Source organism: Microtus pennsylvanicus, chromosome 3, assembly GCF_037038515.1.
Source record: "Microtus pennsylvanicus isolate mMicPen1 chromosome 3, mMicPen1.hap1, whole genome shotgun sequence".
Taxonomy (NCBI): domain Eukaryota; kingdom Metazoa; phylum Chordata; class Mammalia; order Rodentia; family Cricetidae; genus Microtus; species Microtus pennsylvanicus.
Genome location: NC_134581.1, coordinates 103,970,500 through 103,990,656, shown reverse-complemented (window position 1 = coordinate 103,990,656; position 20,157 = coordinate 103,970,500). Strand labels below are relative to the sequence as shown.

The 20,157-nt window shown below is 47.1% G+C and overlaps 1 protein-coding gene across 1 annotated transcript; it reads right to left on the bottom strand.

Moving 5' to 3' along the window:
• Positions 1-3,218: 3,218 nt before the first annotated feature.
• On the bottom strand, positions 3,219-19,855 carry Med17 (mediator complex subunit 17). The gene is made up of 12 exons (XM_075966780.1): positions 19,464-19,855; positions 17,549-17,715; positions 15,641-15,860; positions 14,339-14,475; positions 14,175-14,259; positions 12,298-12,450; positions 11,365-11,495; positions 10,024-10,208; positions 7,813-7,950; positions 5,934-6,051; positions 4,714-4,873; positions 3,219-3,744 (listed from the first exon to the last, which is right to left on the bottom strand). Exons 1-12 carry the CDS (start codon positions 19,705-19,707, stop codon positions 3,533-3,535), a joined length of 1,950 nt encoding a protein of 649 aa, XP_075822895.1. The 5' UTR covers positions 19,708-19,855; the 3' UTR covers positions 3,219-3,532.
• Positions 19,856-20,157: the final 302 nt, after the last annotated feature.

Below are 20,157 nucleotides of genomic sequence, written 5' to 3'. Positions count from 1 at the left end.
CTGCTGCCCTATTTGGAAAGGAGCTTTCCTGTGCACTCCCAAAGCCACTTCCTTTTTAAATTCTAGGGTCTGAAGTTTTGTCTTCTTTTGCTTTTTTCTAAAGAAAATATTAAATTATAGAGAATGACCAATGTAATGTTAAATAATAAGTTGTTTCAGAGACTGTGAAAAATTATTTTAAATATTGAATGAAAATAAATAGTTCTGAAAAATAAGGACTTAGTTGTTTTGTGTGTGCACATTCCTGTCAAGGCCAGTGCTGGGGCCAGAGAGACGGTTCAGAGTTTGATTCCCAGATCACAGCTGTCTGAAACTCCAGTTCCACGGGATCTGATGCCGTTGTCTGGCCTCCTCGTGCACCAGGCATGCATGTGGTACGGCCGACACACCTATACACATAAAATAATAATTTTTTAAAAAATATTGAAGGCTCTGGGTTATGTTTTCAGTTGGTTCTGACGACCACAGAACTGTCAAGCATAGCCCGGGTCAGATCCGTGTTTTAAATGACAAGGGAACTTCCGTTGGTCCTAACCGGCAATGTGTGTTCACACCTTTGAAAAACAAAACGGTTGTGTTGTAGCCAGATCAGTTTGAAATGTGTACTTCCAAAAATTTACCTGTGATTCTAAAGTTCTTGCTCCTTCTGGAAAGGGTAGAGACTAGGAGACTGCTATGCCCCTACTTCAACGGAGCAGACCTTGCCCTGCAGAACACCCTTGTCAACTGTGTCTTCTCGGCATATGGTGTCCTCCCCAGGTCTTGTCTACTGGCTAAGAGGTCCCAGCAACCTTACATCACTGTCTGTTCCTCACTGTGGCTTTGCTTCAGGATATGCCTGAGATGGGCTCAGGCAGTTACAATCACTGTGGGCCTCAGCAACTGTGGTTTTATTTAGGCTCTTTAGTACCAGGGAGCTGCCACATGGGCACAGCACGTACCTCTCAGAGACAGTGGCGGCTGGAGTGCCAAGGAATGACCAGGGAACCGAATGTGATGGGGTGACCTCCAGGAATGTGTCTCAGATGCAGTTGCCTTGACAACCTACTGGGTGCTGGCACGGTGGAAACTTCTCCGGCTGTCACCAGCTTTCATGTGTCAGGGCTGGCTTCATGTTTCCAGAAATCAGGCCTCTCGAGCTAGCTGAGAACTCCTCTAAGCACAATGCACATCCTCTTTCTCCCACAGGAGGGTGGGGTGCCCGCGTGTGAGCTTCCCCATACGACCGCCAGCTCAGCTGCCAATCCTGCATGAGAGCACTGTTGCTGGAGTCATTTCTCCTGCCTTTCAAGAATCTTTAATTGCAAAAATAATAAATGCCTTTTGCAAAGTCCAGTGGGCTATAAAAGGCCCGAATACAGTGACAGTTCTCAGAGGGAACAGTAGCTGTCTATACGCACATATACCTAAATACATCTATACACTACGGTATACATTTCAACAACTGCACCCTCATCTTCTCTGTGAATCTGGAGTGAACCTAGGCGCTCGTGTGCTAGGCAAGCACTCTGGCATCGAGCTGCATCTCAGCCCCCAGCCTGTTTAGTCAGACTGAACCCGGCTCTACACATTACCTATGGCTCTTCCTGGTGTGTCTTGGCATTATCTCACGTCTCTTTACTAAAATCCTTTTTACTTCATGACAGATTTTTAATTTTTTAAATTTTGAGACAGGGTTTGAAGTTTGTAGTTTGAGACTACATCCCTATGTAGCCCTAGATGACCAGGAACTCCATGTGCCTCTGCCTATCAAGCGCTGAGATCAAAGGCTTACAGCACACCATGCAAAAATAAAAATCTTAGGCCAACTTTCTGCTATTATCTCCGATTACAGGCACACAATATTCTACTCACATTTTTATCATGTGTGGTGCGTGTGCACATGGAAACATGAGATGGATGTCAGCTGTCTCCCTTGATGGCTCTCCAATTTATAGGGTGAGGGCTCCGGGGACCCCAGCTCTGCCACAGGAAACTGAGACTATAGGCAGATCGTTAAAATCATCTAACATTTGTCTGGGTGCTGGGACCCAAGACCACCCTTACTCTAACACAGCAGTACTACCCTGGGGCCACCTCCCGTCTAGCTCCCCACTGGTGATGTCCCTCCCCCACCTGGCTCCCCACTGGTGATGCCCCTCCCCTACCTGGCTCCCCACTGATGATGCTCCTCCCCTACCTGGCTCCCCACTGGTGATGCCCCTCCCCTACTTGGCTCCCCACTGGTGATGCCCCTCCCCTACCTGGCTCCCCACTGGTGATGCCCCTCCCCTACCTGGCTCCCTGGCTCGCCACTTGTGATGCCTTTGACTATCACCTTCTAAAAATTCAGTGCTTAATAAAGTGGAGGCATCCCAGGGGAAGCTTGTCTGAGTATTGGGGTGAGAGGAAACTGCCGACGTAGGATGATTTGGTTTTACAGTGTACATATGGGAAGGCTAAATTTCATTGGTGTAAAAGGCCCACCTATGCCTCCAAATGTCTTTTTTCAGGAACCTTATACTTTGTCTGCTTTAGGACTTTTTACCCGACTAAACTTCTTAATTCTCAAGTCATGTGTAGTCAGCTCTATGAAGTTTTTCTACAGCCAAGGGCTTAGCCACCACTAGCAGGGCTGTTTCAGTTTCTGTACAAAGTGGAGCAGGACACCGAGTCCAAACACCTTTAAGGTAAAAAACACCCAAACTTGTCATTTGTCTAGAATCACACTTCAGACTGAAGCAGAATGGTCACAAATTCAAGGTCAACCTTTGCTACAGAAAAAGATTATGTCTCAAATCACAAAGCAAATAAAAAAAACCCTCACACCAAAAAGATCTGATGACCTCTTTCTGCAGAGGAAGTCAAAGATGAATAGGAATGAGGAAGCATGGAGAACAGGGCAGGCACCTCTGCAGTGGGTAGCCACTTAAGACAGACTAGTGAGAAACAAGCCCTAGACCGCACCGTCTCCTTCTGCATTCCCTTCTGAGAAGTTCCTAGCGGCTCTCGTTGACCCAGGGGAGTCACTTCACTTCCCAAATACCCAAGAGCCCCAGTGCTGGGGCTGCTTCCTGTGGGTGACCTTGGCGCCTTTCAGAGAAAGGGCCTGTGTGCTCAGTGAATCTGCATCCTAAGATGTTCTTAGGTGGTTTTAAAGAAACACTAGGAGTGGTTGAGACACAGATTATATGGCTGTAAGAAATTCACAAAGCACTTGGAGATTTTAAACACAAAGCTTACGTTAACATCAAAGATAGGATTTTTTATTTTATTTTAAAAAGCAAATTCAAGCCCTTAAGTTAGTAATGCTTTCACGTTAGCTGTATAAAAAAATGTATTTTACATCTCCCCATACTGCATACTACCACAGTACAGAAACTTTTCTCTTCCAAAGCACTCATCACTTATAAAGTGAGAGGATGCCAGCTGCTAACTTTCACACCGGGCTCCTGTGAAGGACGGGAGCGCCAGTACTTATATGGAAGACGTCTCTCTCTCTTGTAGCTGCAAACATGCAAGTCAATGCTTCTGGAACTTGTTCTGAAGAAAATCACAACAGACAGGGGCTCAGTGCAGACATAAGCAGCTCCATTTTATAAACGAAATTACGGCCCTCCATCTTGTTCCACTGAACCTCCTTGAATGGTCCACGCAGATGACTCCACTTGTTGTCTTGTAAAACATCACTCTTCGGAAGGTCTTTGCATTGGTTCCGGGGAAACTGAACCATAATCTTGCTGCCACTCTCAGGTCCATTACGAACTATTGACAAAAGCAATAATCAGTACACACACTTTGAAACTTATGAAGTGATGGAAAACCTACACAGAAACCTACCCAACAGCTTAGACAATCTCATTAACAAGGGTTTCAGGAGCTAGTCACGGTGGTGTACACCCCTAACCCCAGCACCTAGGAGGTACAGTCTGCAGGATCACGAGTTCAAGGCTAGTTTTGACTACATAGTAAGCTCAAGGGCAGTGCTTCATTTCCAAAATACTAAATTTATTTATTAATTTATGCACATATATGTATGTATGAATGCATGTGTGTATGTACATGTGGAAGTCAGAAGACAACTTCCAATTTGTTCCCTCTGACCACCATGTGGATCTTGGGACCAAACTCAGGTCATCAGGCTTGGGGGCGAGTGCCTTACCTGCTACATCTTTTCAGACCTTCAAATGCTAAATTTTTATACAAACTCTAAGATGATTTAAGTATCTTTGAATTATTTGTTCTATAAAAATTAGACAAGATTTGTCAGGTGTTGTGACCTATGCCTGCAATCCAGGCCATCAAAGGCCTAGACAGGAGGACCAACGCTGGCCTAGGCTACAAAGCAAACTCAATACCAGGCTGAGATATACAGAGTTTGAAGCCAGCCTAACCTCCACACAAGACCTGGTCTCCCAGAAAAAGAAATAAAGAAAGAACTCTTGGTTTTGATGAAGTTTGAACTGATGCAGGTGAGATTTAAAACATGACCTTGTGAACTTACCAGTAGCCTCAGTTTAAGAACAGAAGCTTGCTTAGTAAGTTCTCGCACACTTTCCTCCCTTCCCTACACACACACACACACTCACTCACTCCTGACTTGAGTAACAAATAGTATCAGCAAACAGCAGTGTAAACACATTAGCTCATCACAGTCAGATGGCTTCTACTCACGTTTAGTTATTAAAGCGGAATGTTACAGAGTTACCTCCCATACCGAGCAGCGGAAAGTACCTGAAATAGCATAGTCACCACTTGGGGAGGCCACTGTGATGGCGGAGGCATTGCCGATGCTCTCTATGGGCCCGAGTCCCACGTGGTTACTGAAGCTGAGGACCTGCCAGCCCATGACCTTGGCAAGCTGCTGAACCGCGTGCACCTGGTGCTGTGACATCTGTGAACGAGAAGGTGTGACTCAAGCTCGGGCACACTCTGATGATCTGATGGAATCAATCCTAAGTTTGCCTTAACCTCTGGCCCAAATCTGGGGAATTCTCCTGTGTGACATGACTGCTAGAGGGGAGAGGAGGGCCCCACCTTCCACGGCACTGTCTCTCTGTGTCTACTGGCCTAGAGTGCAGACTCCATTAGCTTTCTGTGTTCTCTGGCTTCAGGTAATGGCAGCCATTTAAGCAGGGGTTACTAAATGCAGCCAGCAGAATGGTAAGGAGCAGAGTGGGTCAGGTCTTGTCTTCCTGGTACTGCCCCTCTGAGGCTGGCTACATCAGTTGGGTATCATGACAAAAAGCTGCTCATTTGGTCAAGAGGATTGTTCTACGTCACAGCCCCCAGGGCCAAAAGACTACTGACCTCAGGTGACCACTGCATGCTGCTCACATGGTCAGCTGACCCTCTGTAAACAACATCCCACCTGTTCTTCCTTCCCACCCTGGTGGGATGCGCTCTGCCAGCAGCAGTGAAGGCGGCGGCAGCAGGACTTTCTGCACTGCTCTTCCACATGAGACCCCTTCCAAAATCAGAGACTAAACCGCCACACTTGTTACTATGGATAATGGCTGCTGTAGTTTGCATCTGTCTTCCTCTCCTTGGTTCCCTTGGGCTAATGCTTCCCCACTCCTGGAAAGGATCCATTTCCCAACAGTCGTGAGAGATTGCTGGCTACAGAACCGATGCTTCAGCGTATCACAAAGGGAGTGCAAATAAAACCAGGACGAGATGAACCCAAGTGCGTACTAGAAATAAACGATGGGGCAGAAACAATGGTTTCTCCTTCTGCAACCATTGCAGCTACTCTATGCTCAGCTTGTTCGTCAAGCAGTTAATGCAACAAGGGAATTTAGGCTGCAAGTGTGGCCAGGCATGTGCTGCACACCTGCCATCCGAGCAACCAGGAGGCAGAGGCAGGGGGACAGCTGGGCTGAGTCACACTGAGATCCTATCTCAAAGAAATAAAACAACAAAAACTCTAACCAAATGCACAGTGTGCAATATACCTGAGACAGAAGGAAATCCTGCAGTTCCTGCTCCTGGTGAGACAACGTGATCACCCGCCCGTCTCTGTGCACCACGCGCACCTGCTCAACACCGATGTTCAATTGCAGCTGGATAGACCTGCAGACACACACTCTAGTTTGTACAGCCCCAAGGACCTTTACATCATGTTGACAGCATGGACAAAGACAGCAGTAGTTCTGACAACCTAAACTAACTTTTGTGGTACAGAGAGGAGGGTGGCTTCGTAGCCTCCACCAAATGAGATCCAAGGCAGCCTTCCTCAGGCTATACCAGACACTAGCTCCATAGGAGGCTAGCTGGAGGACATCCCCAAGTGGCAGGATACATGGGGCTGGCTCTGACTCAAGAAGTGGCTAAGGGGGGCTTGGAGAGATGGCTCAGAGGTTAAGAGCATTGCCTGCTCTTCGAAAGGTCCTGAGTTCAATTCCCAGCAACCACATGGTGCACATGGTGGCTCAAAACCATCTGTAATAGGGTCTGGTGTCCTTTTCTGGCCTGCAGGCAGATACACAGACAGAATATTGTATACATAATAAATAAATAAATAAATAAATAAATAAATAAATAAAGAAAGAAAGAAAGAAAGAAAGAAAGAAAGAAAGAAGTGGCTAAGGGTTCTTGCAGCCAAGCCTGAGGACCTGAGTTCAATCCCAGTTACCCACATGTGGCAGGAGAAAACCAGTTTCCACAGACGGTCCTCTGTGGAACATGCAAGACAACACGTAAAGCCCACTCCCTCAGTTCCTTCACATGCTTTTACCTTCTGTACTTGCTCTCACGCTTGTTTATTGTTACTAAAACTGGCTACACTGAAGATTAGTACTGCACCAGATCTCCTGCTCCTCCTTCACAGGGGACACAGTGGCCAGTTAGCAACTAAGCACTTGCAGAGCCTAGAGAGGCGGGGTCAGGTTTCTCAAACCAATGTGGGAAGGGTACAATTGCTCAGACCAACACAAGAGGCTAAAAAGCTCTTCCTTTTAAATGCAGTTTTAAAAGAAAGCCCAGGCTGGCCTTGACCTCACCAGACTCTTTCTGCCTCCCCCTCCCAAACTCTAGGATTACAGGTGTACACTACCACACCCGGCTTTACTGAGAATACACCTCTTTTTGTTGCAATGCTAAGAATGGAAACCAAGGTCTTGTACACGCCAAACAAGCATCCTAGCAATACACCTTACCCAAGCACTGCCTAAGAATGCCAGGACAAGACCGTGCCGCTCTTTCGCAGACACACATGGTCAACTTGGTTGAGAGGCACAATCATCAACTAATGGATCAGAACCAAGGGCAGCCAAGTTAGAAGAGAACTACAAACGCAGACTGCCCTGAGCAGACAATGCTGAGTGCCGGCTCAGATGGCCAAACTCATGCCTGACACCTAGACCTGCATAGCCTGTAGGCTTGGAGAAAGTCTCAGCAAGAGACGCATTTTCTACTTTAAAAGCTAGGCACGTTCGACACGTAGCCCAAAGGTTGCATGTGGCTAAGGATAGCTATGAATATCGCCCAGCACAAAACTGTAAACAAGATTTTATGTGGTTTTTATGAAGATTTGTGTGTATATGCAACGCATGTGTAAGCACCCTGGAGGTCAGAGGAGAATATAAGACTCCCTGGAGCTAGAGGTCTGGGCAGTTGTGAGCCACCTCATGTGGGGCTAGGAACAGAGCTCAGGTCCCCTAGAAGAGCACTTTAAGCCACTGAGCCATCGCTCCAGCCCTTACCTCTTGTTTCTGCAAACACTTTATCATGATATAATTATGGGAACCATATGACAACTTGGCACTGCAGAGTCCTTGGGAAAGGCTCGGCAGCGCCTGGCATCCACCTGCGGGACTTCCTGGCGACACTCACTTGCATATTTGCTCATAACCTTGAGACGTGATCAAAACCTTCACACTAGACTCATAAACGTCGCTGATGTTTGACCAGTGGGCCTGGATCTGGGGGTCTTCAATGCGACTTGCCAAGCTGTCAATGGTTGCAGCAGTTCTTCAAAAGGAAAATTAAAAAATTAAAAATCACCATATAAATGAAAGCACCAATTTTATAAAACCTAAAAAGTTTCATAGCATGCCGCTTTTTCATCAGATCCCCACTGGAAAGGTGAGGTTTCTGGAAGCCCTTGTATACACACTGCTGTGCTGTTCTCAGTTTGCACCACGAGACACACTCACCCCACCTCTCGTTATCCTGCTGGGCTGGCTCCTGACGACTCCACTCATCCTGTCCTGCTCGTGAAAGCTTACTGCCCCAGGACAAGACACTTCCCAGGTACTAATCTGTCACGCACCATTCACAGATGCTAGTGCCTGATCTCTGGCAACGAGTTGACTGGGATACACCCAGACCTGTTGTTATTAAAATCACAATCAAGGCAAACCAGAGCCTTGAGCCCAATCCAAACATCACCCATAAAGAAAGTCAGCAATGCCTGCTACACTGAAGTATCTAAACTGTGCATGTGGTCAAGAACATTATCATCTATTCTCCCTAACAGTGTGTTTGGCAGGCACTGGCTTTTGTTTTCTGTTTTATCTTGCTTTGAAGCAGTTTGTCCCTCTGTAGTCCCGGCTTGGCTGGAACACATCATTCTTTTGCTTCAGCCTCCTGAGTGCCAAGATTACAGTTGTGTGCCTTGTCTGGCTTTAGGTAAGCTCCATTACCTAAGAAAGCTTCCTTCCTTCCTTTCTGAATGAGGAGGGGTGGGTTAAGGTATGGTCTCTTGTAGCCAGGGCTGGCCTTGAATTCCTAACCCTCCTGCCTTTAGCTCTAAGTGGTCAGTTGGCAGGACTACTTACTTACTACATGCAGCTTTGGAAACAGGTTAAGCATTTGCCCTGGGTCATACATAAATAATTGAGGGACAGCAGGGGGTTTAACTTCAGAGCCCAAACCCAGGAACAAAATTCTGAAGCAGCAATCCTTATCTTACACACAGTGCTTAAATCAAAGTATAAATCAAAGCATAAAGTATGTGCAACCACCAAGCCACTAAAGGCCCTTAGTTCTCATTGTCTGACCTTAGTACTTTATCAGAAACGGAAAGGCGCTGAGGAGACCAGCCCAAGAGGTATGTGCACACACACAACATTTGCTCTTAGCTTCCTTTCCTCTCCTGAACAATGCTACAAAATGCCTGCAGCGGACAGGTATACGAATATGTTCTGTTCAGCAAATATCAACCAACTGGATGCAGCTCAGTGGCAGAGGCTTGCCCACCAAGTACTAGCGCGCGCGCTCGCTCTCTCTCTCTCTCTCTCTCTCTCTCTCTCTCTCTCTCTCTCTCTCTCTCTCTCACACACACACACACACACACACACACACACACACACACACACACACACACTCACACACACACCCCAGCAAGTAACTGGGGAAATAAATCATGGAATACGTGTCTAATGTTATGTTATATAACTGCTAAAATAACTTAATGAAGGAAAAATGTCTAAGACTAAGGATTAAAATGACTCTAAGTTTTTTTGTTTTTAAGAAAGAGAGGAGAGAGAAAGCTAGTGCACACGCCTACAGGAGAGGAGGCAGGAGGAAAGGAAGCCTGAGTCCAGCCTAGGGTGTGAGCTCCTGCCTTACTGGGCTCTGAGGTGGGCTAGTGGGAGAGTACTGTCCAGTACATACAGGCTGGTCTCCAGCACTGCAAAACAACAGCAACAAGATTGGCTGGGCATGGTAGTGTACACCTTTAATCCCAGAATTCAGGAGACAGAAGTAGGCAGAGTTCTGTGAGTTCAACGCCAGCTTGGTCTACACAGCAAGTTCTAGGAGAGCCAGGGCTACGCTGACCAAGATCCTGTCTCAACAGACAAACAAACAAACAAACAAATAAATAAATAAGGAAAGAAAGACAGACAGAGAGAGAGAGAGAGAGAGAGAGAGAGAGAGAGAGAGAGAGAGAGAGAGAGAGAGAAAATCACCATGATCTTACTCTCAGACGCTTTCTCACTGGGGAAACAAACTTTATGTACTCTCAAAGTTAACACACATTAAAGGGACCAGGAAAATGACCCAATGGCACAGAAAACCAGTAACTTTTTTCATTCTTACCTGCTCCTTAGATAAATATGCTTGGCTTGTTTAATTATTTTTTCCAGGAGTCCTTCTGTAGACTGTATTGAATTAATTTCATTTTTATCAAAAGCCTGAGGACCCGAAAGTCTCATTCTCTTGTGGCCAAAAGGAGCACTCGCTGGGTGAGGCATCACCACGGAACTCAAGGTCTGTTTATGAAACTGAAAAAAAAAAAGTCATTAAAAACCAGCACCTGGATCATAAGCAGGCCAAAAATGTTTAACCAAAGCTTGGCTCAAGTTTTTGGAAATAGAGCCAGGCAGTGGTGGCGCACACCTTTAATCCCAGCACTCGGGAGGCAGAGGCAGGCGGATCTCTGTGAGTTCTAGGCCAGCCTGGTCTACAGAGCTTGTTCTAGGACAGGCTCCTTTTTGGAAATAATCAAATACAAAAAGTGATCTTGCTAGAAATAGTAGCAATGCTTTTAATTTCAGTACTCAGGGGCAGATGCCAGCCTGTCTGCATAGGTTAGGTTGGTGCAGGCTAGCCAGGACTAGATCATCAGCATCTTCTCGGTACAGAGGTAAAGCACCGAGTGGCCATGGGCAGGACACACGTCTGTAAAGAGGAGGGCTCCTCTGAGCTGCCCTTTTTACCTTCAAAGTTTTAAATTAAAAAGCATTCTTCACTAAGTCTCATCTCATGACAGATAGTTAATCAACTGTCCTAGACTGTCTGGTAGACCCCAGAAAGATGTATTACTAGGATTAAAGTGACAGCATCACCCATGTTAAGCAAGTACTCAACCCTGAGTGAAATCCTCAGTCTAAAAAAGTCTTTTATTTTTTTATTAATTATTATTATTATTTGAGACAGGGTTTCTCTGTGTTGCTTTGGAGCCTGTCCCTTCTTGTAGACCAGGCTGGCCTCGAACTCACAGAAATCCACCTGCCTCTGCCTCCTGGGTGCTGGGATTAAAGGCGTGTGCCACCACTGCCTGGCTTTGAAAAACCCTTTTAAAAAACACAGACTTATATACCATTATTACCAACTGAACACCACCCTAGGATTTGGGGGTGGGGGTTGGGGTGGAAGGCTGGAATGTATTCGTCTATAAAGATTCTCAAAACAGGACATTTCTGTACAGCTCAGGCCCCCAGACAACAGCCACTCTTTCTCTGTCCAGTGGCACAAGCTTCCCATGGCAACTGCAGAACTTGCTGCATATCCCTAGCTCTACAAGACTTCCTGGGAGCAAGGATCATGCACCGATTATCTCCGGATCTCCTGGCACATAGCAGGTTCTCTCAAACCACTGCCGCCCGTTACTGACTCAGTGGGGGAGACTTGTGCACTGCAGAGCCACACTGGAGTTACCTCTCTGATCAGCAGGTGCAAGTTGTGCTCCAGGACATAGAGGTGATCCTCTGGACCCGGCTTCTCTGAGGCACACTTCTGGGACTTCTTATCATTTGAGGAGTGGCACAGGGAAATGGACAACTGCAAGCCTATGTACAGAGAGGCAGGATAGATGCAGACAAGCCAAGAACTGGAGACCAATTTCACAAAGGACAATCCTGTCAACTTGCCTCCTAAGTACCTCTACTCCAATGACCTCCCTTACTTAACATGATAAACCCCACAGATTTAGACAACTGTAGTTCCACAGACTGTAGCGTGGTGCTGCTCCTGAGCTGAAGACTGAGAAAACACAGTTCTTGTTTTTATAAGCACAGAATCTTAAGAACAAACTTTACTAGTTCTATTTCAACATGGAGTTAGTACCTGGTTTTATAAGGCTCTCTTCCCTGCTCCCAAAAGCAATAGGGAAAAGCTGTTCATGTCTAACCCGAAACCAGTGGTTCTCAACCTTCCTAACGCTCTGACTCTTTACTACAGTTCCTCTTGCTGTGGTGACCCCAACGATACAATTATTTTGTTGCTATGTCATAACTGTAATTTTGCTACTGTTATGAGTTGCAACAAAAATACTTGATATGTAACCCCAAAGGGGTCATGAGAGCCACTAATGACAACTGATTTTTAGGTTAAGCCTGGTTGCTTCTGAACAGAAAACTCTTTTCTACAAACTAGGAAGATTCAAAGTGGTACCTTCAAAGGAAATGCCATCTGACAGCAGCTACTGCTGTCTGAAGCCGGAGCACCACATGGTTTTAACACCCTGTGAAAGCCCAAGGTGCCACCCCCAGGAGAGAGCACAGAGGCCCACAGCTTTGCTGGATGCCATGATGCTCAGCACACCCGCACCACAATGTCCTGTTTGCAGGCCTAAGCAGGCTGCCTGCTTACTTGGGAAGGGCTGAGAGATGATCTGGTTTTTCACCACAATGTGAGGGATCTGAGACTTAATCTGAACGGCTTCCCGAGAAAGCTGTGCAAAAATTTCTTTACAAAGAAGAACATTTTGTGCTGCTTCTAACTTCGTCTGCCAATGTGGAGAACCTGAAAGAGAGAGGCATGTATAATCTCAATGTCCAGCCAGATTATGTACACAGTGGCACAAATGATAACCTGACTTCATAATCAAAGGCTCAAAATACTGGTACAGTCTTTTCTCGAACATAAAATTGCATTAAAATTTTTTGACAATTTGACAGATGCAAACAGACTTTTCATTTTTACCACTGTCTCTCTTATCCCTTCCTTTCCGGCTCTAACTCTTCTTCCAAAGTCCCCATCTCTATGTGTGTGTGTGTGTGTGTGTGTGTGTGTGTGTGTGTGTGTGTGTGTGTGTGTGTGAGAGAGAGAGAGAGAGAGAGAGAGAGAGAGAGAGAGAGAGAGAGAGTGTTTGTGACTGTTCTGAGCATGTGATGAGATTATTTACAGGAATGAGATTGAGATTGCTGAGTATGACATTATTTACAGGAACACAGGCAACTAATCAATGGCTGTTATACAGGGCAAGAGGTTCCTGCGTACACAGATAAGCACCGGAGAAGCCAGAAAAAGCAGACACACAGGCTTATCTCTTCAAAGGAAGGATGTTTACCTGTCTTCCTGCAGAATACTGTGATCCTTTGCTGTCTGCAGAGCCTCACCCGCATTCCCCAGAATTTGTTTTGTTTATCCCAGACCCTTTCCCTATCTTAAGCGTTGCTTCTGAGTCTATTAATCCTATCCTTATGAGAATGTCACTTGTACTTTAGATCAGTCTAAGTGACTTCAACGTTATCTTAGGACCAGGCCAAATCCTGACTCCATGGGCCTTATATTCACCCCATCCTAGACCCTAAGCCTTGAGCATGTTTCCAGTCAACAGCACCCATCTTTACAGAAGCAGACATACTCTATAAAGAGCTTCGGTGTCAATTTACGTCTCAAGCTTTGCTGTACTCACAGCACCGAGTTAACTGTTATCAGAAACCTTCTCAAAACTGTGCTGTGCTTAAATATGGCTAAAATAAGCGACCCGGTGTCAGACTCCAGAAGTCTGAACCAAATTTACTTGAGAAGTTTTGCTGCTGGCTATAAAGCCTGCAGCTCCCCCTGCTGCCCCATATTACACCACCGAGGAATGAGGAAAACGATACATCTTGCCTAAGGATCACGAGATGCCTACAGTCCCTCAGTAATGGTATGGGGCTTCACAAGCCCATCGACCATCCTTGGTGAAATGGTGAGGGCCTAGTCTTGTACAAGTCTGCAGCAGGTACCCAAGGCACAGAGAGCATGTGTGTGAGGCTGTGTCCCACCCTGACGACACTGCTTCACAGCACCCTCCCATCTGGTTCCTACATCTTCCTCTCCACTTTCCTGACAGTCCCTGAGCCTTGGATGGGAGGGAAGATCTTACTTCTGTCACACAGAGACAACTAGGGCAGTTCAGCCTACAAAGACACAGCCACTCACCAGAGGTTTGTTTCTAAGTTATAACATGTACACTTCTAGAAGCAGGCACGGCACTCATGCCTGCAGCCAGTGCAGAGGCGGAGATGATCTTAAAAGGCCAAAACCGATGACAGTTCTTTGAGAAACCCGTATCCATGCTCTGGGGTTTCTTTCTGAGAACCCCTCCTTCTCTCAGCCCTCAGTGCTAAAATATCTTTCATGAGGCCAACTCTGCCTTTAAACCTTCCTTCCTACTGTTTTCACACCGAACGTCTCTTTCCCTCTCGCTCTCTTTGGCTTACTGTAAGTACAGAAGGAGGTTAGAGGCCATGACATACCTGGTTTGGACTTGGGCAATGGTCTCTTGAACAGGTTTACTGTGCCAAGATCACCAATGTCTGGAGCCTGTTTTTGAATAGAAACCTAGACAACATGAAAAACATTAGCAAAGTTGCCTCAGGGCAATTGGCAAGAAATGACTGGAAAAAGCCTCGATTGGTACCTTGATGTACGCAGACCCCTCCAAATCACTAGGAATCTGGACGTCCAGGGGACAGTAATCTTCTGGGATCTTTTTATCCAAATCAATGTCTGTGTTCTTAATCACTTCAAAGGTGCCATGATGGGGAAAGAGAGACCCTAATTGGGTATTAAAGATTAAAATAATTAACACAGCACATTAACTTAACACAAAATGTCAAGCATAACACATCACTAAAGCATGAATTCCTTCCACTGGACATGTGCATGTGGACAGAAAGGAGGCCCTAGTGAGCCAAACCAAAAAAGGAAGAAGAGAGGTGAAGGCAGTTTCAGGTCAGGCCAGCCTGGCCCACACAGTGAAGTCTGGGCCAGTCAGAGCCATACGATGAGTCTGTGTGTCAGGTAAAAGCAACAACAAACGATGCTAGGCAAGCACGGGCACCATCGTGCACCTGTCCCAAAGGCAGCGCTGTCTTGTGACCTTCCCAGGCCGCACACTGTATTCTAAGAACATGTCCTTAGATCTGAACTCAGCAGCGAAGGACAGATCAACAGCACTTACAGTACTATTTCCAGCCAGTTCCTCTACAGCTGACACACCTCTTTCTGTGCAGGTCAGAAGTCTAAGTAATTGCTACATCATGAGTGCATGCTTGGGTCCAATGCTTGTCTCCAAGGGAGGGCATTCAGGATCTTCTTGCAGTGAAAGAATGCAACTATATTCTTCCATAACATCAAAGGACCACCCCAAGGAGAAATTAAATATTTGTCCATAACTGCTTTAGGAGAAAGAACTTACAATGTCTAAAACCAGAAAGCACCGACTCATCTAGTAGCGGAACTCATTTCAGTGCGGGGCACTGACCTGACTCATTGTGTGTTGGTAACAGCTGTGCCTGACTCTGGCACAGGGGGCTTCGTGCATTTCCACCACTGTTCTCAAGCAGCCCAGCAGGGACGCTTGGCCGTCTCCAGTGAGCTCTGAACTCTCTCTTAAATATATCTAAAAGATTTTCAAACTGATGGGAGGTTGTTTATTATAGGACTGTAAGAATGGTCTGTGTGGGGTTTTTAAGATAGGGTCTCATGTAGGCAAAGCTAGCCTTGAACTCCTGACCCTCCCACCTCAGCCTTCAAGTGTTGGGACTCCAGGTGTTCCACAGCAGGTCCTGGCAAGCAAGTTTCGGGTCACAGGTAAAGAAATTAAGTAGCACTGTACAACATGGAGCTCAGCAATGATCACGACAGGAGACTGGGAGACATCACAGTTCACCAAACCCTCTGCTCACACAAAGCAGTTTCTACGGTCAGATGTCTGTACCCGCGCTTCTGTAGCTCAGGTCGCCCAGGATCTTGTCTCCAACTTTCCTCAGTTTCCAGTGCTGCCGTAGTCTCAAGAGCTCAGAGTTGAAGTCTCGCTGGAGCTTGTTTTCCTGGTTCTCGGTCACGGACTTGGTCAGTCTTTCCGCCCCCTTGAGGAGGATTTGAGCTGCTCCGGCCAGGGACTTCTTCTTAGAGATGAGCTGCAGGGTCTGCGGACTCTGCCAAAACAAAACAACCCGGCTTGGTTCCTACCCAAAGCTGGAGTGCACTAGTTCAGATAACCATAAAACTGCCTGTCCTCTCAACCAGGAAATGTGCTACTACAGCAAACAAACACAGCGAGGAAGAAGGACGACAGTCGGCATGGGCCTGCCAGGCAAGCCCCAACACCCACTAAACCCCAGCACAGCCACACACCTGCACCCAGTAAGCCCCAGGGAGGAGGACAATTCTGGAGGCATGCGGCCAGTCCATCTAGCCAACCGGTGAACTTTACCTTCAGAAAGAGAAGCTGACTCAAAACTATGATTCTGAGAGCAGCGGAGGAAGACGCCCAAAGTAAAGTCTGTCCTCTAACCCTTCCACACGTGTGTGCACACACACACACAGCCTGTCCTCTAACCCTTCCACACGTGTGTGCACACAGAGCCTGTCCTCTAACCCTTCCACACGTGTGTGCACACAGAGCCTGTCCTCTAACCCTTCCACACGTGTGTGCACACAGAGCCTGTCCTCTAATCCTTCCACACGTGTGTGCACACACACACACAGCCTGTCCTCTAACCCTTCCACATGTGTGTGCACACACAGATACACACAGGAGAAAGCAGGTAGGTGGGAAAAACTTTGAGAAAAACTTTTCCCTTGCAAAACCTTTTTTAAAACAGAAGTAACCTGCTTCTTGACAAACTTACAAAAAGACCTAAGTCAAACCACCACCTAAGTGGCGAAATGCTAGAAATGCTAGAAACTAGCACTTAGCAATACATAGCCGGGGCACACCTAGGCCAGGGTGCTGTGCTTCTTCACCACCCTAGCTCTTGCCCAGTTCATAACGTTCTGTGGCACACTAAATCTCAAACCCCCGCCTAGATTTAACCTATGCATAGAAACCACTACCTACATGGCACACATCAACGCCAGCTTACAGTAGTCAGCATATGACCAATCAGGCACCTCCCGTAAACACACTTTAAACTCACCACAGCCTACTTGCTTGTGGAATTGTGACTGGTGTCAGGCCCACAGCACACGCCGACTCCACCCACTGACCTCAGACTGTGTTTGCCACAATGACCAGCTGTGTGCTCTATGGAAGAGCTACACTTCCAAATGGCAAGTCTAGTAGGTGCCAGTTTTCTGACCGTAGAAGCACATCAGAAAACAAAGTGAAAAACGCGGACATTTCATAAAAAGGCCAGTCTTCTATGACCATAATGCTCTGAATAGTCCCAACCTCAACTGACCTCAGAAGTCTGCTAAGCTGGGTCAGGCTGGCTTAGTTTTGGATGGGAGAAGCCACATCATTCTGTTCCTTCTTCAAGGAGCCTGACTCAAAGATGCTCTCATCTGGGAAGTGCTGGTTCGGTCCTTACATCTTCACCTGGACTTAGTTTTTCTCTTTCTTACCATTACTTTATTATGTGAACATGTAAGTCTGAGCTTATGAAGAGGTCAGAGGGTGTCAGATCTCCTGCCGCTGGAGCTGGAGGCGGCTGTGAGCTGCCCGACATGGGTGCTAAGCACTGAACTCCGGCCATCTGCAATAATATGCGCTCTTCATCCTTCAGTCAGCTCTCTAACTCACGCATTTAACTTTTCAAGAGAAGAAAAGGGAGACAATGCACACAACCAGCTGCTGGTGCTGAACCCGAAGAGAGGCTGTCTGGCTGGAGGCCACACCTACCTGTTTGGGAGGAAGCGCATCCTGAGAGACGGGGTCCAGCGTCATGAACTTTTTGTCTCTGACAATACTGAGGACATCATAGAGAACACACATCTCCGTGAGGGCACTTCGCAAATTGTTCCTCACTGAGTCCCAAGGCCACAGAGAAGGTTGGAATTTCACCAGCCCTGAAAAACAGAAACACGTGTGTACTGGTTACACAGAATAAAAGAGAGAAGCTCATTTAGAGGTTTAAACATAGGAAAAGGGGCGCTGGAGAGATGGCTCACCAACTAAGAGCACTGGCTGCTCTTCTAGAGGACCCAGGTTCAATTCCCAGCACCCACATGGCAGCTCACAACTGTCTGGAATTCCAGTTCCAGAAGCTCTGACCCCTTCACATCAATGCACATAAAATGAATTTAAATAATTATTTTAAAAAGTATGAAAAGCAGAAGCAAAGTTTTCTTCCCAAGCACCTGTTTCATCTCCTTCTCACCACCCTGTCTTGAGCTGTTAACATTTAACACAGCACTCCTAGGGAAAAATAAATGCAGTCTAACTTCCACAGGCCAGACCTGTCCTTATAGCTTAGGTAGGCACTCAAATCTTTTTAAACCTAGGGCTTCACTTGCCCTAGGTTTAAAAAAGGGTGGTGGCGCACGCCTTTAATCCCAGCACTCGGGAGGCAGAGGCAGGCGGATCTCTGTGAGTTCTAGGCCAGCCTGGTCTACAAGAGCTAGTGCCAGGACAGGCTCCAAAGCTACAGAGAAACCCTATCTCGGAAAAAAAAAAAACAACAAACTAGGGCTTCACTCATGACAGAAACACTGAACTATATCCCCAGCACTTTAAAAATAACCTGCTTCCTTCCAGCATTAGAGCTTCAATAACAGTAGTGGGTTTCTAAACAGCAAAAACCAGGCAACACCAGCACTCCTACTGGCTGCAAGAGCATAGTTTCCTTTTAATCAATTACATGCTCGTTTTACAGAATTCAAGCTAAAAGCATCAGGGAGTGAAAGTCAAAGTTTCCCTTTATTCCAGGCCTGACTCTCCTCCCTTCTGAGACATACCACTCTTAACAGCTGGAATAAACCCTTGCAAAGGTTTTCCCGCTAACTCACACACACACTCCTATTCTCCTGTCACTTGCCCTTTCCTTCACTGCTGTGTCCTAAAGATACCTCGGACCAGCACAGCAGATCCACTTAGTCCTTCACACAACATAGGACAGTGCTTCTCAACCTTCCTAATGCTCTGACCTTTAATACCATCCCTCATGTGCTGACCCCAACCATAAGATACAGACGAGATACAAAACTGCTGAGCTGATCTACTTTTCCGATACAGAATAATCGCAATGTTTTAATTTTCTTACATCTTTATTTACTTATTGAGATGGTGTCTCACTATTAGCTCAGGCTGTTGTGACCACTTAGAAACCTACCTGCCTAGCGAGTTCTAGGAATACAAGCCTGTGCTACCACACTCGACATGAACATCCCCACTGTTACCGATCCTGTCACATTATTCAATCAAAAACTGTGGGTGGGTTTTTTCCCCCTTAATCCTCTGATAATGAGAAGAGTCTAAAATCCAGTCTGATTGCTTCTCCAAATCGGTTTTGTTTTCTTGTAATTCATTCACCTGCAAGCTTCCGAGAATCACCCGTCTCCACCTAAAATCTCCCTAAAGCTTTCAGCTGTTCTAATAAAAAAGCCGAATGCTTCTCCTGGCCTGCTAGGCTGGTACACTACCCGAGTCCCGCCGAGGTCGGCCTTCCACTGCAGTCAACACACGTCTTTACAGAGACGGCTGCTACTCATTATCCACAAGCACAGGGGAGCAAAGTGACACGCACTTTATTAAAGATGCATTTTTACCCCTCGGGGAGACCCTCGGGGCAGAGAGAGAAACGTGGGCAGAGCCTCACCCTCCTCGTCGTCCTGCTCGGCCCCGGCGCCCGCCCAGTCCTGCGCGTCGCCGTCGGGCCCCGCCGCCTCCTCCTCCTCGGAGCCCGAGCCCTGGCTGAAGTCGATGCGCTGCGCCAGGCGCGCCAGGTTCTGCGACATGGACAGCGGCTGCAGGTAGGTCTCGGTGCCATCGAGGCCCACCTCCTGCACCTGCTTCTCGCAGGCCGACTCGATGCTGATGCGCACGGCTCGCACGCCCGACATGCTGGCAGCGGCCTGCGGGCCCCACGGCGGAGCCCAGACGCCAAGCTCCCCGAAAGCCGGTCGCTGCCGCCCGGACCGAAACCAGCCGCTCACCAGCGCCCACAATACTCCGCGCCGCGTCGAGCGGAACACTCTGAGCAGGCCTGGAGGAACAGATGTCCGGATACTTCCGGTGTGGCTCACAGCGGAGCCGGGAGCTTCCGGTTGACGGAGCCGCGGCCGCTGCGGGGAAGGTAGGGCTGGCTGGGCTGGTCATCGGTTACCGCCCGCAGGAAGTTTATCAGTTGGTTAACTGGTTGGTTGGCTGCTTGGTTTTAAAATAACTTCTTGCCTAATTTGTTATAGAATCGCACAGCTCCCTTCTTATTTGGTTAATTATTTGATTAGTTGTTTGATTTTGTTTTGTTTTTGTTTTTCGAGACAGGGTTTCTCTGTGTAGCTTTGGTTCCT

Coding starts and splice junctions, on each gene's coding strand:
- Med17 (XM_075966780.1), bottom strand. CDS start 19,707: ATGTCGGGCGTGCGAGCCGTGCGCATCAGCATCGAGTCGGCCTGCGAG. Junction 14,476..15,640: donor CCTGAGCTACAGAAGCGCGG/GTACAGACATCT, acceptor ATACCCAATTAG/GGTCTCTCTTTCCCCATCAT. Junction 4,874..5,933: donor AGGATTTCCTTCTGTCTCAG/GTATATTGCACA, acceptor TCTCGTTCACAG/ATGTCACAGCACCAGGTGCA.